The 19,907-nt window shown below is 50.3% G+C and overlaps 1 protein-coding gene and 1 pseudogene across 1 annotated transcript; both read left to right on the forward strand.

The window, feature by feature from the left end:
• Window positions 1-5,272: 5,272 nt before the first annotated feature.
• On the forward strand, window positions 5,273-6,226 carry LOC141731614 (olfactory receptor 14J1-like). Its single transcript, XM_074558025.1, has one exon. It carries the CDS (start codon window positions 5,294-5,296, stop codon window positions 6,224-6,226), a length of 933 nt encoding a protein of 310 aa, XP_074414126.1. The 5' UTR covers window positions 5,273-5,293.
• An 8,060-nt stretch (window positions 6,227-14,286) lies between these two features.
• LOC141731655 (class I histocompatibility antigen, F10 alpha chain-like) lies at window positions 14,287-17,933 on the forward strand (annotated as a pseudogene).
• Window positions 17,934-19,907: the final 1,974 nt, after the last annotated feature.

Below are 19,907 nucleotides of genomic sequence, written 5' to 3' on the forward strand. Positions count from 1 at the left end.
CAGACAGGTCAGGCTTCCCTTGGCCTCTGGTGGCTGCTTTTAATCAGTTCCTGAAACATGGGGCTCCGTGGTTTCCTTCCTATGGAGACCAATGTTACACTGGGTGCCTTATGAAATGAAGGGGCCATTGTGACACTGCAGAGCACCATGGATCCAAGGGACCATTGTGACACTGTGGGGCCTCATGGAACCAAGGACATCATTGTGGCTCCGTTGAGCTGCATGATCCCAAGGGGCCAGTGCAAATCAGCAATGTGAGAGTTAGCCCAGCTGTAACTCAGAGTCAGCCAGATTTTACCCCGGAAGAACTGGGCGTGAGTTTGAAGTCCTAGGAGTTGTTCTTTTAACTTAGGGTGAGCTTGACAAATCCCCCGTAAGCCTTTAGTGTTGTTATGCTAAGTTGTCCAAATTCTATTCCCCTATTGGTTTATTGGTTACTTGTTTATTCTATATGGTTATTGTTCTGGTTTTCTAGCCTCAAGTGTCTATGTTGTTGCTTCCCCTTTGTCTCAGGTTTTAGGATCCTGCCCCTTGTACTGTGCTGGACTTCTCCATGTTTATTGTTTTTCACTCTGTTATTAAAGTTCATTTTAAACAACTCCATTGATCCTGTTCCTTTTCATTTTTGCCTCCCTCGCCCTGAAGTCAGGGAACCAGAGAGGTTTGTTGCAGCCACCTTCATTGTGACATTTGGCACCCAACCAGAGACCATGATATTCAGGGCTCCCTGTGCCAGTCATGTCAGCTGGGGTTAGCTGATGTATAGGCCAGTGCTCCCTGAGATTTTGGATTGTGCCGGGCCCGGCAGATTCATCGTTGCTTCAAGGGACCTTGCCCAGGATCAGCATGAATGATGATGGTTTCACCTGCGTAGGAATGCAGGTGGGTTTGGGGAAATGCAAGACATTTATTGCTCATTTTGCCACTGTGTTTTTACAATATACACCCACATCCCATAACTGATATTATGTGTCCCGGTGGCTCTTCCCCATAAGGCAGAGAAAGAGAAAAATGGGCAGCCAGATGTCCAAAGTAGAAAGGACCATATATGGATGCTTTAATTCTCACTGATCATGACATAATATTTTCAAAGAATGAATTAAAATGAATCATGAGGTGGATCATTAAAAATTTCCCAGACGTCTCTGTCAATGAAATCCATACCACTGAATTTTGGGACTCAGTGGGAGTTAAACTATACAATATTTCAATCAAAAGGGACCCCATTGCATCCATACCATCCTTGAGGCCCTTCACCAGCAAGCAGTGTGTCAAAAACTCAATCTGTTTGTCACTCCTAACCTGGGACCTCCCCTCAAACCTGCCTTTCTCAGACTATTTATGATGATCCAAGATGGCAATGGCCATGCTATCTTGCATGCCCTGGAGACTAAAGATGGAAGGAGCCTGAATGTGTCTCAGAAGCCCGACCATCCTCCCCTCTACCTTGGCTTGTCCACTTCCTGCTAGCACAACCTTCTCTTCTGCTCTGAATGAATCTCCAGACTCCACCCCCACAACTGCAGGTCAGGCCCCATTGTCAATCATTCCACCTTCACCCTGGGCCGTGCCTCCAGTTAAGGAAGGAGACTGGCAAATAGCCTCAAAACCCCTCAGTGCCCTGGTATGTTATGGAAGAAGGGGGGAGAATCCCAGGTATCAGCCATTGGTTTATGGGGAAATCAAGGATCTCTGTAGGGACTTTAAAGACCATAGGAAGGACTTAGGTTGTTTTAATGGCCTAATGAGGGCCATGTTTACAGCACATCATAACTCCCTATGATTTAAAATATATTATGACCATGTTGTTGTCACCTATAGAATACACCCTGTGAAAAGGGGGATGGAAGTGTTTACTAATTCAATTAATAGCAGACTATGCTACTAATGAGGCAAGGGCGGAATTGACAATCAACCATCTAGCTGGAGAAGGACAACACAGCCTGCCAGATGATCAAGCAGCAGATATCCCCAGAGAAGAATTGAATGATATCAAAGAGATGGCTTTGAAAACTTTAATCCAGGTATCAGATGGTAGCACCCCCAATTTGGACAACCTTGGGTGGCTGCAGCTAAAGCTTTAGGACAGTAACACCATCTTGGGTGCCTGTTAAGTAAGCAACCAACGCTACCTCCCTCACACTGAGTGGCCTGCTCTCAGACATAGGGACCATCACACAGGCCACCTTGCAGAACAGTGATAGAGTTTTTACTCTGGCCACATGGGCATGGCTGTGCAAACTCTGAGGGCAAGTGTTGCATGAACCTTTCCAGCCACAGAGAGTCAATCCACAAGAGCATTCAGGTACTGAAGGAAGGGTTCAAGAAGCTTCAAGTGGAAAACAAAGACTGGGTCAATAAACTCTTCCAGTCCTGAGGACTAAAGGGTTGGATGATGTCGAGCTAAAACAGGACTATTATTTCTCTTAGTGGTTGTTGTTGTTCAATTGTTAATTGTTTCATGTTTGTTTGGATGCTTTTAGAAAGTCTTACAAAATTCTTTCATTTCCATCTTTGTTGTAAAAGAGAAAGGGGGAAGATACCCAACACAGGCTCCTCATGGACTCCTTGGACAAGAGAACTGGAGGCCAGGAGGGCATGAAAACCTCTCAGAGACTCAGTGTGGGAAGGAAAAACCTTAAAAGTACCTAAAAGTATTCTTAAATCCATAAAGTACCTTAAAATCCTTGAATCTCGCAAGGCATTAATGAGGCCGACTGAGTGTCAGTGCAAAGCTCTCAAGGGATTCATTAAAGCAGGTAATTGGGGCCATGATTGCACAAACTTCTCACAGAATCTGTATCAAAAGGGAAACACCAAGTACCCTAAAATAACTGAAGTACCCTGAAGTATTAATGACCCCCAGTGAGTGTTGTTACTGACAAAGCCTCTCCATGGGCTAATTACAGCAGATAATTGGAGGCCATGATTGCACAAACCTCTCAGAGACTCCAAGGCAAAAGCCAAACCCAAAGTCCTTTGAAACACCTGCAGTCCCTGGAAGCATGAAGGAGACCACAGGGCCATTCCTGAGCAAGGCTCCCCAGGGACTCCTTCCAGCAGCTCCTTGAGGCCACTGGAATGTGGGCTAGGGGGGGATGCTGAGGGCAGGACAAGGGGCTGACAGTGCCCAGCCTGGCTGGGGCTGTGCCAGGAGGCCCCAAGGCCTCAGGAAAAGGTGTCTCCTCACAGCCCTTGGTGGCACAGACCCTGCTGTGCCCCAGGACACCAAGACTATGCTTCTCTTTGTCCCCACCTGTCATCACTGCCTGCAGTTCTCTGCTCTGCCTGAGGCCTGGGGACACTTTTTCAGTCGTGTCCATCACTGGGACCCATTAAAAGTACAAGAAACTTTGGAGTTGGATTCTGCCTTGGAGTTCTGGAGAGGTTTCTTCAGCTCCCTCTCAGGGACTGATGTTCAGGGCTTGAGCAAAAAGCCCCAGAGGCTCATTAAAGTCCTTGTGCTGTGTCTGTGCTGCTGAGCTGGGCTGGGCTCCTGGCACAGAGGCAGCTCCTGGTAACCAAGAAGAGCTTCAAAAGCACATTTCTCTTGATGAGCAGCTCTTCTGCCAGCCCAGCAGGGCTGGGGCACTGCCTGCAGGCAGTCTGGGCACAGCACAGAGAGTCACAGAGAGCTTCAATCAGTCAGGGCTGGGAAGGTGCTGAGAAGTGCCTGGGGCAGAATCACTGCCAGCCCTTGGCACAGGAACCTCTGGCTGCAGGACAATGCAGCTGCAGCTCTTGGATCCATTTCCTAAAGATGGAACATCCCAATGCCTACATACTCTGTAAGTACAACCCTGAGTATTTCTGGTGTAGGGGAGGTGAAATGCTCATGAAGCTCTGACATGCTGAGGGTTTCTGATCAGTCATAGAATATTTACCAGCAAAGGATTTTGATAGGAAATAGGATATTTCCTAATATTTTTTATTCAGTTTTCTATTATTGGAGAATGTCAGGAAGGGAGGGTTAAATATTACAGGTATTATGAATTATTAGTTAATATCTTGTCAATGCCTGAGACATCCAAACTGTTCCTTTTAGTGATCAAAATGTTCACAGGAGATCCCTAATTTGGTTTCAGCCACTCTGCCCATGGACAGCATCAGCATCACCTTTGCTCTTAACCATCAGGCTCAGTCTGAGCTGTCCTTTCTCCAAGCTGAAAACAGAACCTACTCCCAGCCAGTGCCCTGCAAACAGGGAGAGTTCTGTAGGGCCAAGGAAAGTGCACAGAGATTTGGGGTCTTTGAGTACTGGCAGGGAGAGATCAGGAACAGGGAAACACCTGCAGGAGGGAAAAGCTCCAGGAAGCAGAGAGATAATCAGGCAATAAGAGAAAATAAAACACAGAAATGTTGTGGCAGGGAGACATTAGAAATGTCCATAGGACCCCCTCCAGTGCAGCCCCTCCCTCTGAACAAGCCCCCTCCCTCCTGTGCCCCAGCCAAGCCTCTGCCCTCAGGGCCAGGGCTCCAAGGCCTGCAGCCCCTCCTGTGCAGGCAGAGCTGCAGCAGAGCCGTGAGCAGCTCTGCAGCCCCGGGCCCAGTTCCCTCTGCAGAGCACAGGGCTGGGAGCAGCTGCCCGGCACAGGGGGCTCTGGCAGGGGGCACAGCTGGCTCAGGGTGACGCTGTCCCCAGTGCCCAGCTCTGGGCAGTGCTGTCAGTGCAGCCAGGGAAGGAGCTGCATCTCCCTCAATCCAATGCCATCATAAGCACACTTGGAATTCTCCCTGAGATTTCAGTCCAGGCTGGGAGCTTCAATCCAGGGTGCAAACCTGTCCTAGACCATCTCTGAGTTATAGGATTGATGGGGAAAGGCAGAGGTGTTCTGAGACTGAAAGTGCTGCTGGGTTGGTGAAGTAAGCAATGTGAGTACTTGGCTACAAATGTGGAACTGGGCTGATGTGGATCCATCTGCTCTGAGTACCTGGGGCTTTTTAAGAAAAACATGGGAGTGTGAACATTCTCCATTTGAGAAAAGAGAAAGCCCAGAAAAACTCCAAACCAAATGAAGTGACAGACCATCTCCCCTCAGTCACCACTCATCATATTGCCTCAGGAAACTCACTCTATTCTACCAGAGTGCAGTAAAAATTCTGTGGGTTTCCGATATCCAACAGCAACAGTTGAGATGCAGGGGAAGTTTATAAAGAAAACTCAGAGCTCAAAAATCTGAAGACCATGTCTGTGTGTTACAGAGGAGGGTGTATGGGAAATGTTTTTGCTAATAAGTCTAACTCTTCACTATCCTGTTCTTAATGAACAGGGCCCCATGTCCAGAGGCAGCAAATGTCCAACAGCAGCTCCATCAGCCACTTCCTCCTGCTGGCATTGGCAGACACGCGGCAGCTGCAGCTCCTGCACTTCTGCCTCTTGCTGGGCATCTCCCTGGCTGCCCTGCTGGGCAACGGCCTCATCATCAGCGCCGTAGCCTGCGGCCACCACCTGCACACACCCATGTTCTTCTTCCTGCTCAACCTGGCCCTCAGGGACCTGGGCTCCATCTGCACCACTGTCCCCAAAGCCATGCACAATTCCCTTTGGAACACCAGGACCATCTCCTACACTGGATGTGCTGCTCAGATGTTTTTCTTTGTTTTTTGTGCTGCAACAGAGTTTTATCTCCTGACCATCATGTGCTACGACCGCTACGTGTCCATCTGCCAACCTCTGCACTACGGGACCCTCCTGGGCAGCAGAGCTTGTGCCCACATGGCAGCAGCTGCCTGGGCCAGTGCCTTTCTAACTGCTCTCATGCACACAGCCAATATATTTTCCCTGCCCCTGTGCCATGGCAATGCCCTGGGCCAGTTCTTCTGTGAAATCCCACAGATCCTCAAGCTCTCCTGCTCCCACTCAAATGTCAGGAAACTGGGGCTCACTGTAGTAAGTGCATGTTTGGAATCTGGTTGTTTTGTGTTCATTGTTTTCTCCTATGTGGAGATCTTCAGGGCTGTGCTGAGGATCCCCTCTGAGCAGGGACGGCACAAAGCCTTTTCCACCTGCCTGCCTCACCTGGTTGTGGTCTCTTTGTTCGTCAGCACCTCATTTTTTTCCTACCTAAAGCCCCCCTCCATCTCCTCCCCATCCCTGGATCTGGCCCTTTCAGTTCTGTACTCGGTGGTGCCGCCGGCCCTGAACCCCCTCATCTACAGCCTGAGGAACCAGGAGCTCAAGGCTGCAGTCTGGAGACTGATGACTGGATGCTTTCAGGAACACTGAACTGCTGGCCAATTTCTGCAAAACACTTATAATAAAAGTCATCTTTGATACTTCTTGTTGTTCTCAGTTTGGAGGTGTTTTCCTTGTATTACTTTTTAAATATTTTCCACAAAGAAATGTCATTGTTTGTGCCATTTCTCATTTTGTTACTCTCCAACTCCTCTTTGACCACGGATGGTGTCAATGAGAGGCTGCACGGTCAATGCTTGAAAGGAAATAAAGGATTTCCTAGCAATGTTTTCTGCAGAGATGCCCTTTTGTTGTCTTCTCTGGAGCTGCAGCAGCAATGTCTGTGTGCAGAGCTGGGGGCAGATCAGTGCTGGCCCAGCAGCTGTGCATTTGGTGTTGCCAGTGCTGCTGCCGTGGCCCTGCCCCGCTGCCCTGGTGGCCCTGGTGTTGCTGTAGGGCCTGAGTGCTCTCGGGGCCGGGCACAGCCCTGGGGTGGCAGTGCCGGGGCTGCAGCAGGGACAGGCCATGGGCACTGCTGGGGCAGCGCTGACGCCTCAGCCCAGGGACTGGGGACTCCAGGCTCCTTGCCCAGGCTCTCTCAAGAACACACCCAGGCCAATGCTCAGCACAGAAAAGCCCCGTGAGCAGCCCCAGGCTGGCTGTGGGCAGGCTGGGGGCAAACAGCATGGCTGAGGCTCTGCAAGGGCCCTGGGGCAGACGGGAAAGAGCAGCAGAGCAGGGGCTGATCCATTCCCAGTGCGCTGGACAGCCCAGGGCAGCGTCCCAGAGCATCCTCATGGAGCTGCCAACAACATCCCCCCTCTGCAGCCCTGGCCTCTCCCCCAGCTCACACAGGTGCCCCATCCTTCCAGGCACAGACACGGCAACACTCCCTCAGCAGCCCCTGTTTGCATTGCTCAGAGCAGGGGGAGCACCCCCATGCTGTTGGTGTGGGGACATGAACCAGAGGGAGCACAAATGCCATCAGCCCCTGGGACAGCAAGGGCTGGGGGACACCAGGGAAACCACTCAGCTTTGTCCTGGCCTCTGCAGTCAGCCAGAAAGTTTGTTCCCAAGAGCTGGGTGTTTCCTGTCCCACTGCAGACGCTGTTGCTCAGAGCCAGGGCTGCCTGGCAGCCACCCCCAAAATGCCCTGAGCATTTCCTTTGTGCCACCTTTGCTTTCTTTACTTCTCCTGATACAAATTTCATCCTATTGCCCAGCCCTGTTCCCTGCCCTGCAAACAGCCCATCCCTGTTTGCCCTTTCCTCTCTGGCCCCACTCCCCATTGCAGTTCCTGACTTGGCACCATGGGAACGTCCCTTGGGCAGCAGGATCATCCTACAAGTGCTGCAGGAATTGTCTGCAGGCTCCTGCAGTGCCTGGTGCTGCTCCCTTGCCAGAGGCACCCCAGGCCAGGGGGGCACATCTGGGCTGCTGTGTCTGCCTCTGGGGCTCCCTGTTCTGGGCAGTGAGGAGGAGCTGCAGAGGCTCTGCAGGACTGACAGGATGGGCTTTGGGGATGGCAGGAGAAGCTCAGGGACCTGAGTTGCTGCTGGAGCTCCTGAAGAGGAGGCCCAGGGCTCATCCTGCAACTGCTCCAAGGCTGGTTTCAGAGAATCCCAGAATCAGCAAGGTTGGAAAAGACCTTGGAGATCATCAAGTCCAACCTGTGCCCTGACAATGCCTTGTCTCCTCTGAGCCTCTTCTTCTCCGGGATAAACAACCCCAGCTCCCTCAGCCGCTTCTCAAACGGCTTGTTTTCCAGACCCCTCCTCAGTCTTGTTGCCCTTTCTGGATACACTACAGCCCCTCCATGTTCTTCCTAAACTGAGGGGGCCCAGAACTGGACAAAGCACTCAAGGTGCTGCGCAACCCGTGCTGAGCACAGGGGAAGAATCCCTGCCCTGCTCCTGCTGGCCACACCATTCCTTATCTAGGCCAGCTACCATTGGCCTTCTTGGCCACCTGGGCACACTGCTGGCTCATGTCCAGCCTGCTGTCCATCACTCCCTGCAGGTCCCTTTCTGCCTGGCTGCTGTCCAGCCACTCTGTCCCCAACCTGTAATGCTGCAGGGGTTGTTGTGGCCAAAGTGCAGGACCCAGCACTTGGACTTGTTAAACCTCACCTTGTTGGATTTGGGCCCTGGATCCAGCCTGTCCAGGTCCCTCTGCAGAGCCCTCCAGCAGATCAACACTCCCAGACAAATTGGTGCCACTGCAGATCCATGAGGCCTGGAGTGTCAGAATGGTCTCCATGATTCCATGAGGCCTCTCAGTGTCACAATGTCCCTTTGGTTCCATGGGACCCCTTGATGTCACAAAGTCTCTTGGATCCTTGGGCCCCACAGTGTCACAATGGATCCTTGGTTCCATGAGGTCTGGCAGTGCAACAAGGCTTTCCTTGGTTCCACAGTGTCACAATGGCCTCTTGGTCCCAAGGCCCACCACAGTGTTCAAACATGTTTCCTTCATTCCAGGAGTCCCTGAGGAGCAGCACTGGCCCCTTGGTTCCATGGGGCCCTGCAGTGTCACAATGGCCCCATCATGACACCAGGTCCTGCTCTGTCACAATGCTCTGCATGGTTCCACAAGGCCCTGCAGGGTCACAGTGGCCTCTTGGTTCCATGAGGCCTCAGAGTGCCACAGTGAATTCCTTGGTGCTGCAGTGTCACAATGGAACCCTGGTGACACAAGATCCTGCAGTGTCACCAGAGACCCTTGGTTCCATGGGGTACCACAGTGTCACAGTTGTTCCCCTAGTTCCCAGAGTCCTTGCAATGGAGCAATGTCCTCTTGATTCCATTGTCCCCAGGCTCTCCCCAGGGTCTCCTTGATTCTGCAGTGGCACAATGGCCCCTTGGTTCCACAAGGCCCTGCAATTTCACAGTGGCCTCTGTGGTTCCAGCAGGACCCAGACTGTCACAATGGACTCCGTGCTTCCATTCAGCCCCACAGTGTCACAATGGCCCCTTGGCTCTGTGCTGCCATGGCGTACACAGTGTCACCATGGTCCTCTTAGTGCCACCAGGCCCCGCAGTGTCACTATGGCCCCTTGCTTCCCCAGGGCCCTGCAGTGTCACAATCATCAGAGAATCAACCAGGCTGGAAAAGACCTTGGAGAGCATCAAGGCCAGCCTGGGACCCAACACCACCTTGTCACCCAGACCATGGCACTCAGTGCCACATCCAGTCTTTCCTTAAACGCTTCCAGGGTTGGTGACTCACACATCTCTCTGGACAGCCCATTCCAGTGCCCAATCACCCTTTGTGAGGAGATTATTTCCTAATGCCCAGCCTAAACGTCCCCTTGTGCAGCTGAAGGCTGTGTCCTCTTGTCCTGTCTATTCCCTGGGAAAGGAATCTGACCCCCACTTTGCGGCACCCTCCTGTCAGGGAGTTGTAGAGAGTGATGAGGTCTCTCCTGAGCCTCCTCTTCTCCAGGATAAACAACCCCAGCTCCCTCAGCTGCTTCTCACATCACTTGTGCTCCAGACCCGTCATCAGCCTTGTTGGCTCTCTCTGGACACGCTCCAGCCCCTCCATGTTCTTCCTAAATTGAGGGCCCAGCACTGGACCCAGCACTCGAGCTGCTGCCCAATCAGTGCTGAGCACAGGGGAAGAATCACAGTCCTGGTCCTGCTGGCCACACCATTCCTGATCCATAGGAGTGCCAGGGGTTTTATGAGGGAAATGGTGGGGAGGGAGTGGGGACAAAGTGTTATTGATTGTCAGCCATGAAGGGTCTTGATCTTCATATCTGTTCAGACTAGATTAGAAAGTACTGGGGGTCAATATCAATTGGACATTGCTGATAGCAGTCTATGAACAGGAAAGAATAAATGTCAAAACAATTCCCTCTGCTTTTTTTTTTTTTTTTTCAATATAGCAGATTCACTTTGAATACACTTTTGAAATTTGTCTAATTTACCACAGAAGAATTTGAAACTTTAATTATTCCCAAGGGCTTTTCTTGTTTGACTGTTTTGAACTATTGCTTATGAGCCTTTTTCATTGAATTCTTGAACTGAACAGCCGAAGAAAGAAGAGATATCTGGAGTAATAAAATTCATCAGCAAACTCCAAGTGGCTGAGGATCCATCCCCATCAGAGCAGCAATGAACAGAAATGGGCACAGCTTTGTGGCTGCCCCAGCTTTGACATGGGCCCTGGGCCTGGAGCAGGAGCAGCTCTTGAGGGCCCCAAGGTCGGAGCTCTTGTGCTGCCCTGGCCAGATGGGATGGTAGCAGGGGCTGCAGAGCTCTCAGCACCTCAGCCAGAGGGGAGCAGGGCAGCCAGGGAGCCTCCTTTGGCCTTGGCCAAGCACCTTCCCCCATGGCTGGGGCTGAGTCCTGTGGCAGCTGCAGCTGCTGCTGTGCCCTTGCCAGGGACTGAGGCCGTGGGGGCAGTGCCCAGAGCAGTCTGGCCTGAGCAGAGCTGTGGGGCCAGAGCCGGCTGGGCTGGGCTGGGGAGAGGCCCTTGGTGCTGCCCAGAGCTCAGGGCAGCTGGCAGAGCTTGCAGGGAGCTGGGCTGGGCTCAGAGAGCCTGGCCCAGAAACCATCAGTGTCCATCCAAGCCTGGCTGAGCGTGCAGGGGCAGGACTCAGGCCAGGCCTTGTGGGGCAGGGCCAGCGCCAGTGCAAGGCATTGCAAACAGGCAAGTGGCCCAGAGAGGAGGCTGCTCTGTACCCTTGGTGGCACGGACAGAGCAGGGAGGGGGCCCAGGACATTTGCCAGTGCCAGCCTCTGTCCCCATGCATTGGTAGCCCTGGCTGCTGAGCCCAGCTTTGGCCTGGGCTGAGTTTGGCTTTGGCCCAGCTCCATCCTCCTGTGGGGCTCAGGGCCTGTTCCCGGCCATGGCCAGCCCTGGCTGCCTCTCTGCTGGCCCGGAGGCCGGCAGAGCCCAGGGCATGGCTGGCTGTGCGACCCCACAGGTGCCACGGGCTCTGCCGGAGCTGGCAGACGCTGCCCAGCAGGTCTCCATGGCTGTGCTGGAGACCAAGGCTGCAGGAGGGAAATGCAGGGCTGCTGCGGGATGGGGAGGGCATTGAATTCCAGCACACACCTCAGCTCTCTGATGATCCTGGCACCATGCTGGGCCCTGTTTCAGAGTGGAGCAGAGAAGATGTTGATGGGACAAGGAGCCCTGCAGGGCTGTCAGGGACCTGCAGCTTGCAAGGTGCTCTGCTCTCCCTCAGATGCTCTCAGAGAGATCCAATCCCATCTGGGCACCTCAGGGTACAAGTGGCACTGCCTGTTCATGGGCACACAGATGATGTCTGCCTGGAAGGGGCACAGGTGTTAATAACTGCTAGTTTCATCATTTGCAAGCGAATCTTTATTATCTGAGTCATTTGAGTACTGTTTAAAAATGGCAAAGTTTTTCAACCAGGAACGGGGATTTTCTGGAGGTGTACTGATGGCAGGAGAAGAAATAATGATCTTGCCTTCTACTGGCATCACCAGTATTCATTCTATTATATAAACCTCTCTTTTCCATTAGGGGTTTCCAGCTCTCCTATTGAAATAGCCATGTCTAAAGACATCTCTTCACTAGACCAGCTGGATCTTTATTCTTCCCATTGCTCCCAGATTTCCTCCTCCAGATTGTCTCTGGTCATTCAAGTGCCTCTCAACTAACTAGCTTCATGCTTTGAGCTTCAGGGATTTGCCTAATCATTCCGAAGTGCAAATAAATATATCAATAATCAACATCTTCATTGTGTTTATATCTATCACAGAACTGCCTTTTCTTAGGTCTTTATCTAGAACTGTTCCTGTACAGAAATCCCTTGGGGATGGTGGACATGTCAGATGCTGCTGTCACATCACGGAGAACTGCTTGTTTGCTGTGATGTTAAACTGTTCAAATGTTCAAGTTGTGTTTGTTGGCAAGAAACCTTTCTGTACCTCTGAGTGTCACCAGTCCCTGAGCCCAAAGGACACAAACCTGATGAGTTGTGGTTCCCACTGCAGGGGCACTTGGACCTTGGCTCTGCACAGGGGAGCTCTTCGTCCCCGTTCTCTCTTTTCCTCCCTCTGGGCATGGAGGGAGCTCATGACCGCAGTGTGTGACTCGTGTGTGTAAAGAGCAAATCTGGGCAGAATAAGGGCAGGAAGGCTTTGGGGGGACCTTGGGATTTGTGTTGGACACAGAAGGTGTTTTCCATTGCTCTGAGACTGTCTGCTGTGGAAAGAGGATTTAGTATCCAGCAGAGAAATGACTTTGGCATTTGATGGAGCTGTGCCTTCCCTTGGCTTTGTTGGCTGATAAGAAATGAACATCCCTCTGTGTCTTGGGAAGCTCCTTCTCCAAGGAAAGCAGGTGGGAGTTGGAGCCAAGGAGCTGAAAGCTGCAGGTGCAGCCTGGGCTGGAGGGAGCTCAGATTTGCACAAGGCTGCTCTGAGTGCCAGGGCTTGGATGGGGGAAATGATGGGGTGGGGGAAGGGACAGAGGCTGATTGATTGTCAGCCATGAAGGGTCTTGATTTTCATATCTATTCCAACTGCATGAGGAGGTACCTGAATTCAGTCAATTGGGGACTGCACATATCAATAAATTAACAGGAAATAAAAGCTAAACAGGATCTAAAAAATCTCTTCTTGCTGTCTTTTAAAATATCATGTATTCACTTTGAATACACTACTGAGATCTACCTAACCACAAATGATTTGAAAATTAAAATCAAATTGTTCCCAGAGGCTTGGCCTGTTCAGGTGTTCTCAATGTTAATGAGCCCTGGGACACTGAATTCCTGCACTGAAGAGCTGAAGGCTGAACAAGCCTCTGGAGCAGGAAAATTCAGCAGCAGCCTCCAAGTTGCTGAGGATGTCAGCAGCCCCCACTGAGGCCATCCCTGCCCAGAGACCGTGGGGGAATGGGCAGACAAGGAGAGCGTCCCTGGGGCTGGGGCAGCACAACTCAGAGGCACCAGCGGCTCCAGCTGGGAAATGGAGTGTGGAATGTGGCTGGGAAAGCCCTGCCTGGGCTCTGCCAAGCAGGACAGACAAGCCCTGACTGCCATTCCCCAAACAACTCTCTCAAGGAGACATTTAAAAGGAATTACAATTGTTTGTGTCCTCTGGTTGAGCTCACTGGAGAAATAGCAGCAAGAGATTCTCAGGAGCTCCAAACAACCAAACAGCCTTTACTGTCAACTTTAGAAAATCAGAGAAACTTTGGCAAATGGTTTATCATGACATTGTAGTGGTTTTGCTTTGTTAATGTAAGATTTTTTCCAATCTTGAGATCTCTTAATTAATGTATTGATGAGTGTGGTTGGTTTTAGAGTCGGTAATTATTTATGTATTTATTTTGTTATGAGATAGGATTACGAGAAAGGTAAAGTAGGCTTAAAATTTTAAAAGGGTATAAAGAAAATTTTATTAAAAGCAAATGAAAAAAAGGTAGTAAGAATTAAATTCTTTAGAACACTTTTTTTTTTCTTTACAACTATTTTTTTTAACCTGACAATGTAAGGAAACTAAACTAAAAATTTCTAGTAGTTTACTATTTCTGGAATTGTCTTTTTTTAGTTTTAGGGAGACATGTATTTCTTGTAAGTTTAAGGAGTTTTTTTTACAAGAGAAAAAAGTATTTCTTTTGTGGTTCTTAATTTTGTCATGGATGACAGTTGTCTGGGGAACTTTGTTATTGTGAAGTTCTTTTATTGCTACAAGTTTTTTTACAGCTTATTGATGGGTCTTGTCGACTTATGAGGTATTGTTTTAAAGGTGAGTTGTATAAAGGTAAATGTTTTTATTATTTAATTTTTAAAATATTTTTATCTCTGGAAATACAGATCTTCTCTTGTGGGTACAGGATTACTTTTTTTTCTGCCTGAACTTTTTATGAAATTGCAGTTATTTTGTAATTTATTTTAATAAGGAGGTTTTTGTTTGATATTATTTTGAAAATTTAAATTTTTTTATAGTTTTATGTGCTATAAAGAAAAAGAGGTTTTTCTTTATAAATTTTAAGAGGATTTTAGTTTCAAGATTAAGGTATTTTTTTCTTCTTTTTTATTGGGTATTTATTTCTTCCTTTCTGACTTTGATAGCTTTATGGGGTTTTTTTAATGTTTCTATTTTGTTTTTTCTTTTACTTGAGGGATGATTGAAGTATTGAAAGGGTTAACATCTGTCCCACCAGTAACTTGTGGTGGAAGTTGTGGTTGGGTTGTGTTAGGATTGGTTTTATGGTTGATTTTTGAGGTTTTTTGTGTTTAGTTGTAGGGTTATTTTGTATGAGTTGTAGGATGTAGGAGCTTTTGGTTTTAGTTGTGTTGGGGGGAGGGGACATGGTGGTAAGATTTTAATAGCTGTGGCTGGCTTTGTTCTGGTCGGGGTTTTGTAGCCTCTTCTGTTTCCCCAGTCCCAGCTCTCCCAGTCCCTTCACCCCTTTCCTTGACTCCGAGCCCCTGAACCTCCTTCCCAGCTCTGCCAGCTCTTCATGTCCCCCTTTTCCTTGGCCTCTGGGCCCCCCTGGATCCCAAACTCTCACTTTCAGCCCCCCAGCTCCCCCAAAACTCTGTGTCCCCCCATTCTCCCCTCCCTACAGTACCTGGAAGTGGCGCTGTCGGAGCCCAGCCCGGGGGTCCCCAGTTCTTGATTGTGGGGGATGTGGATGGGACCCCCTGGGAGCACTGGGGCAGCAAGCGGGGCCGGATGGAGCCACAGAAAGCAGGGATGGTGGGAGGAGCTGAGCTGGGATATTGGGATAGCCAGGGCTGGGATATTGGGATAGCCAGAGCTGGGACACTGGGATTGCCAGGGCTGGGATATTGGCATGGACAGGGCTGGGATATTGGGATAGCCAGGGCTGGGATATTGGGATAGCCAAAGCTGGGATATTGGGATAACCAGCCCCGGCTCAAGGACAGGACCCGGCCCGTGGCTGACAGTTCCCTGGAGACGGGGCTGGTACAACCAGAGTGGGGGGACTGGGAGGAGCCAGGGCTGGACTGGGATCTGTGGAAATGGAGGACTCTGAGGGGCTGGGATGGGATCTCTGCAGATAGGGGGGGAACTGTGAGGCTGGGATGGGAATCCAAGGGGCGCCCTGGGGCTGGGACAAAACTCCATGGATCTGTTCTATCCTCCTTCCCATGTCTCCACATGCTGCAAGTGGTTTCCAGCTGTGACCTCCTGTCCAATGGAGCATCCATGGATGCCACCAGTATGGCTACAAGGGCTGGGATTTCATCTCCTTCCAGCTGGGATCCAGGAGCTTTGCAGTGTCCGATGGTGCCACCTGGATCAGACAGAGGTGCTGGGAATCCAAAGGGATCATGGTGGAGCAGACGAAGCATTACCTGGGACACACCTGGGTGGAAATACATCAGATGGGGTTGGGTGGCTCTGGAGCACAAAGGTGGGTGTGGGAGCAGAAGGGAAATTCCTATGGGAATGGGGGGATTCAGGAATGGGGGACTTGGGAATGAAGGAATTACCATGGAATTTCCATGGCCAGATCTCACTCTCATTCCAGTCAGGTAAGAATTCCATGGATGGATCTTCCCCCTAACCCACTGCCACTGGAATTCCATGGGGAAATTATTTGAATGGATGACCAATGCAATGCCAGCAGTGCAATGAGACATAATCCCTGCTGGGATTCCATGGGACATCAATCCAAATCCTTTGCCCAGACTGGCTCTGCTGTGCCCGTGGCAGCACCAGGGGAGTGCCCTGTCCCTGCTTTGAGCCCAGCACGAACCTTTCCTTGGCTGTTCTGTCCCTGCCTGGGGCAGGAGGGCACTGCCGGAGTTGCTTTGGTGGCCCCGGGCACCCGGCCCGGCTGCAGCCACTGCAGGGGCTCCTGGGGAATGTTCCCGGGCAAAGCTCAAAGCAAACAACAGTTCCTGGAGGGGATTCTGCCCCTGGGCCTGTGCTGGGTGCCCAATGGCAACAGCCCAAAGTGCTGGAGCTCAGTGTCCCTCGGCCAGGCCATGTTCCCTGTCTGTGCCCTGTCCCTCGGCTGTCCCCTGTCCCTCAGCTGTCCCCTGTCCTTCGGCTGTCCCTGTCCCCGTCCCTCAGCTGTCCCCGTCCATGTCCCCTGTCCCTCGGCTGTCCCCTGTCCCTCAGCTCTGTGGGCCAGGGGTAGCAGCAGGACCCAGGGCAGCCCTGGGGGGAGAGCAACCCTGAGCCCCAGCTGAGCCAGTTGCCCCAGTTCCCCCCAGGTCACTCCCAGCATGGGCCCTGTGTCTCCCGGTCACCCCCAGGATGCTCCCAGTCACTTCCAGTTGCACTCAATATGATCCCAGTACCATCACAGTCACACCCAGTATGATCCCAGCATGATCCCAGCATGGTCCCAGGTGTTCCCAGTCACCCCTACTATAGTTCCAGGCACTCCCAGTATGTTTCTAGTCCCTCCCAGTATGATTCCAGTATGAACCCGGTCACTCTCAGTATGGTGCTGTGGAGAGTTTTGTCAAAGAGTGGCTTGAGGAGAGGGGACACAGCCGAATTAATTTGGGAAAGATGTCCTAACTAGGGCAGAGACAGGCAGAGGCCTTTTTTGTTTCTGTAGCAGGACAGAGAATGGAAAAGTACAAGACCATAGTTAGTTTCAAATCTTGCAGGTGTGAGATAATGTGTCCTTGATTCTCTCAAAACATGATAAAGAAATGGACAGTGAGGCAGGAGAGATAGAGAACGTAGTCTCAAAGGAATGTGGATGAGTTAATGCTATAGTTTAACCAATAGATTGCTTGGCTTACAGAATATTCATAAGCTTATTATTTGCTGTATAAGTGTTTGATACTTTTTCAATAAAGCGGGCCATGATGAACCAGCTGGTGTCCTGGTCTCCTTCCTATGACACAGCACTTTAGGGATGCTGCTGGATGGGAGGGGGGTCAGTGGTGGATATCCCACTCCTCATTGTGCAGGATGGGCAGGAGCTTCTCCCAAGGAGGAGCATGTGTCTCCAGCTCCCAGTTCCTCCCCAAGCTGGAGCAGTGCAGTGCTCTGAAACAGCGTAACAGCGTAACTTTTGCTTGCAGGTCAGGCTGTTCCTGCAGGGTCACACATGCGACTGAACCTGCAGACAGAAGAGAGAGAAGCCAAGCTCCAAGACAAAGAAAATGGGAAAAGTGACACAAGAGAAGAGAGAAGAAGGAAAAGGTACAGACATACAAGGCATTGGGTTATGTGGGCTGTGGGATTCATGCCTTTTGTTAGAGGCCAGGTTCCGTGGTGCACAAAATTCCTGCCTCTTCCTGAGATTTCATTGCTGGGTGCGGAGCTCAGCAGTGCTGAAAGCAGAGGCCTGTCCTTTGTGTTCCCTTTGAGATGGCAGTGGAAGTGTCCTGAGTGCACATTCAGAGGCACTTTAATGGCTTCTCATGCCACGACACCAAAACTGCTTCCACAGAGTTGGTGGAGTTCTCTCAAAGTCTTTGGGTTGCCCTTGATTTGCAGTGTTTGGGGTGTGATGGTTCTCTCTGTGGTCTTTAGACCGAGGTACTTCCAGGGGGCTGTCTTTTGGAATTTATCTGCTGCAATCTCAAAACCTTACTCCTGTACTGCCATGATGACATCTTGTACTGCAACATCCAAAATGTTTTGAGCCTCTTCTCAAACTAATGTTTCTCCCATGTAATGAAAAATTATAGCATTAGGATATCTTTTCCACATGGGTGAGGGAATTTGGGCTCCAAGCCATTGAAAAATAGTTGGGCTTTGCTTCATTCCTTGAGGAAATACGGTCCACTGGTACCTCTGTAAAGGTGCTTGTCGTTTTAGGGACGTAAAATGCAAAACGGATCTGTCATTGGGATGCAAGGAGGTGTCAAAAACGCAGTCATTTATTTCTATAACAACCATCTATCAATCGTGGGGTATCATGGAGGCTGAGGGCAGGCCGGATTGGAGGGGACCCATGTCCTCAATGACCTCATTGATTTTCCTAAGGTCCTGCAGCAGCAGCCTCTTGTCTTTGCCAGGATTTTGTAGGACAAGGACAGGTGCATTCCAGGGGCTAGTAGATGGTACAATGTGGCCCACAGACAGCTGCTCCTGCAAGAGGGACTGCAGGGTCTTTAACTTTCTGCCTGGGAGGGGCCACTGATCCACCCATATGGGGTCATTGGTCTTCCAGGTTAACTGAAAGGTGGTGGCGCTGCTCAGTGGCCCCGTCTAGAAATCCTGAGGTGTTGATAGGATCTCTAGCCTTGTCCTCCACTGGGACAAGAGGTCTCTTCCCCAAAGTGTTATTGGTGCCCAGGTGATGAATGATCTTACTGTAGCAACTGTGCCCTCAGGATCTTCCATGCAGATGGTGTCTTGACTCCAGAAGTTGGTAGTGGCTCTCCCAATGGCTAAAATTACCCCAGCAGTTGAAACCAGGGGTCATCCTTTAGCCAATCAGAGCAGCAAATTATCATGATGTCAGGTCCTGTATATAATAATCGTGAAAGACATTTTTTCTCCCTTTACACGACAAAGCACACTTTAGAACGGGTCTATTTCGGCCCGTAATCTGTGCCCCCATCACCACTGGATCAGCTGGTGTGGTGATCATGTGCAGTAGGAGGTAGGCTCTGGCTATAACTGTTCCTTTTGGAATGAAAAGGGGAGGATCTAAGCATAGAGCCTGGACAGTTATCTCCTGCAAAGATATCAAGGTGACTATCTCAGGTAGTATAGTGAGTGTCTCCATCTCTTCCCTGGTGTTGGTTAAAATCAAAATGTCTCTGCGCCGTTCTTCAGGCCCGTATTTGCCTGTTGGAATATGGTGAACACAAATATCGCGGACTGGAATTGTAATGGCTGTTACCAGCTGCCTTTGGGTTCCAGGGCAGAGCTGTCTTTTGTCGAGTTCTCTTCTGCAGTGCTCGAGCTCTCCCGATGGATCTGAGAAGGTCGCTGTGCTGGTTCTCAAGGATGTACGGGTGAGTAGGGTGGGACGGCCTCGCATTTGGTGTCATCATGCAGGGCCTTTCCACATCTGTGTAGGGTTTCCCGTAGACCACCGGTTTTGTTGGTGTTGGCAAGCGTGTGGACAAGGGGGCAGTGAGGACAGTGGCTGTGACACCTAGAAGGTCCCTGGTAATAGCCTGTATTTTACAAGTCTGTTGAAAATGCCCCATCTCCCTACACTTAAAGCCAGGTTCTTTTTCATGTGTATGTCAGGGAATAACTTGAGAGGCTACTAGCACCTCTACTACACCATGATTTGAAGCCTTAGTTAGGCTGGCATAAAGGTGTTAGGATGCCTTAAGGGCGCATGCCTTGACCATTTGTGCAATGTTTGGCTTTGGGAAGAGGGGTAGAGAGGGTAAAATGTCTTTACAGGTGTTGTTAGGATTTGTTTCAGCAAGGGTAGGAAGTAGTACCTTCCTGACTTTTGGATGTTCAACTTGCTTCTCTATTGCTTGTGTAAGGCGGTCAATAAATTATAGAATGGATTCCCCAGGTCCCTGCAGAATGTCTGTGAAATGTAGAGTAGGTGTTTCTCCATTGGGTGTCTGCATGAGACCTGTCTTTGCATCACCTTTTATCTCTGCTAACGCAGCTTGGGAAGGTCTCTTACTTGATTCTCAGCTTTAATGAAATCTTCCTCCTTGGGTAGATCTCTAGTGTTATGTGTGCCCGCCTGCCTTCTCCATCATAGTCTGTCAATTGTTGTTGTATTAATTTTTTCTCCCATTCCTTCCCACAGAATGAATTCAGTAGGAGAAAATAGGATGTGCATAAAATAATGCAGATCGTGAGGCACCATAACA

The sequence above is a fragment of the Zonotrichia albicollis genome, chromosome 24 (genome assembly GCF_047830755.1).
Source record: "Zonotrichia albicollis isolate bZonAlb1 chromosome 24, bZonAlb1.hap1, whole genome shotgun sequence".
Taxonomy (NCBI): Eukaryota; Metazoa; Chordata; class Aves; order Passeriformes; family Passerellidae; genus Zonotrichia; species Zonotrichia albicollis.

What these genes read in the sequence shown, in the direction of transcription:
- LOC141731614 (XM_074558025.1), top strand. Translation starts at nt 5,294, where the DNA reads ATGTCCAACAGCAGCTCCATCAGCCACTTCCTCCTGCTGGCATTGGCA.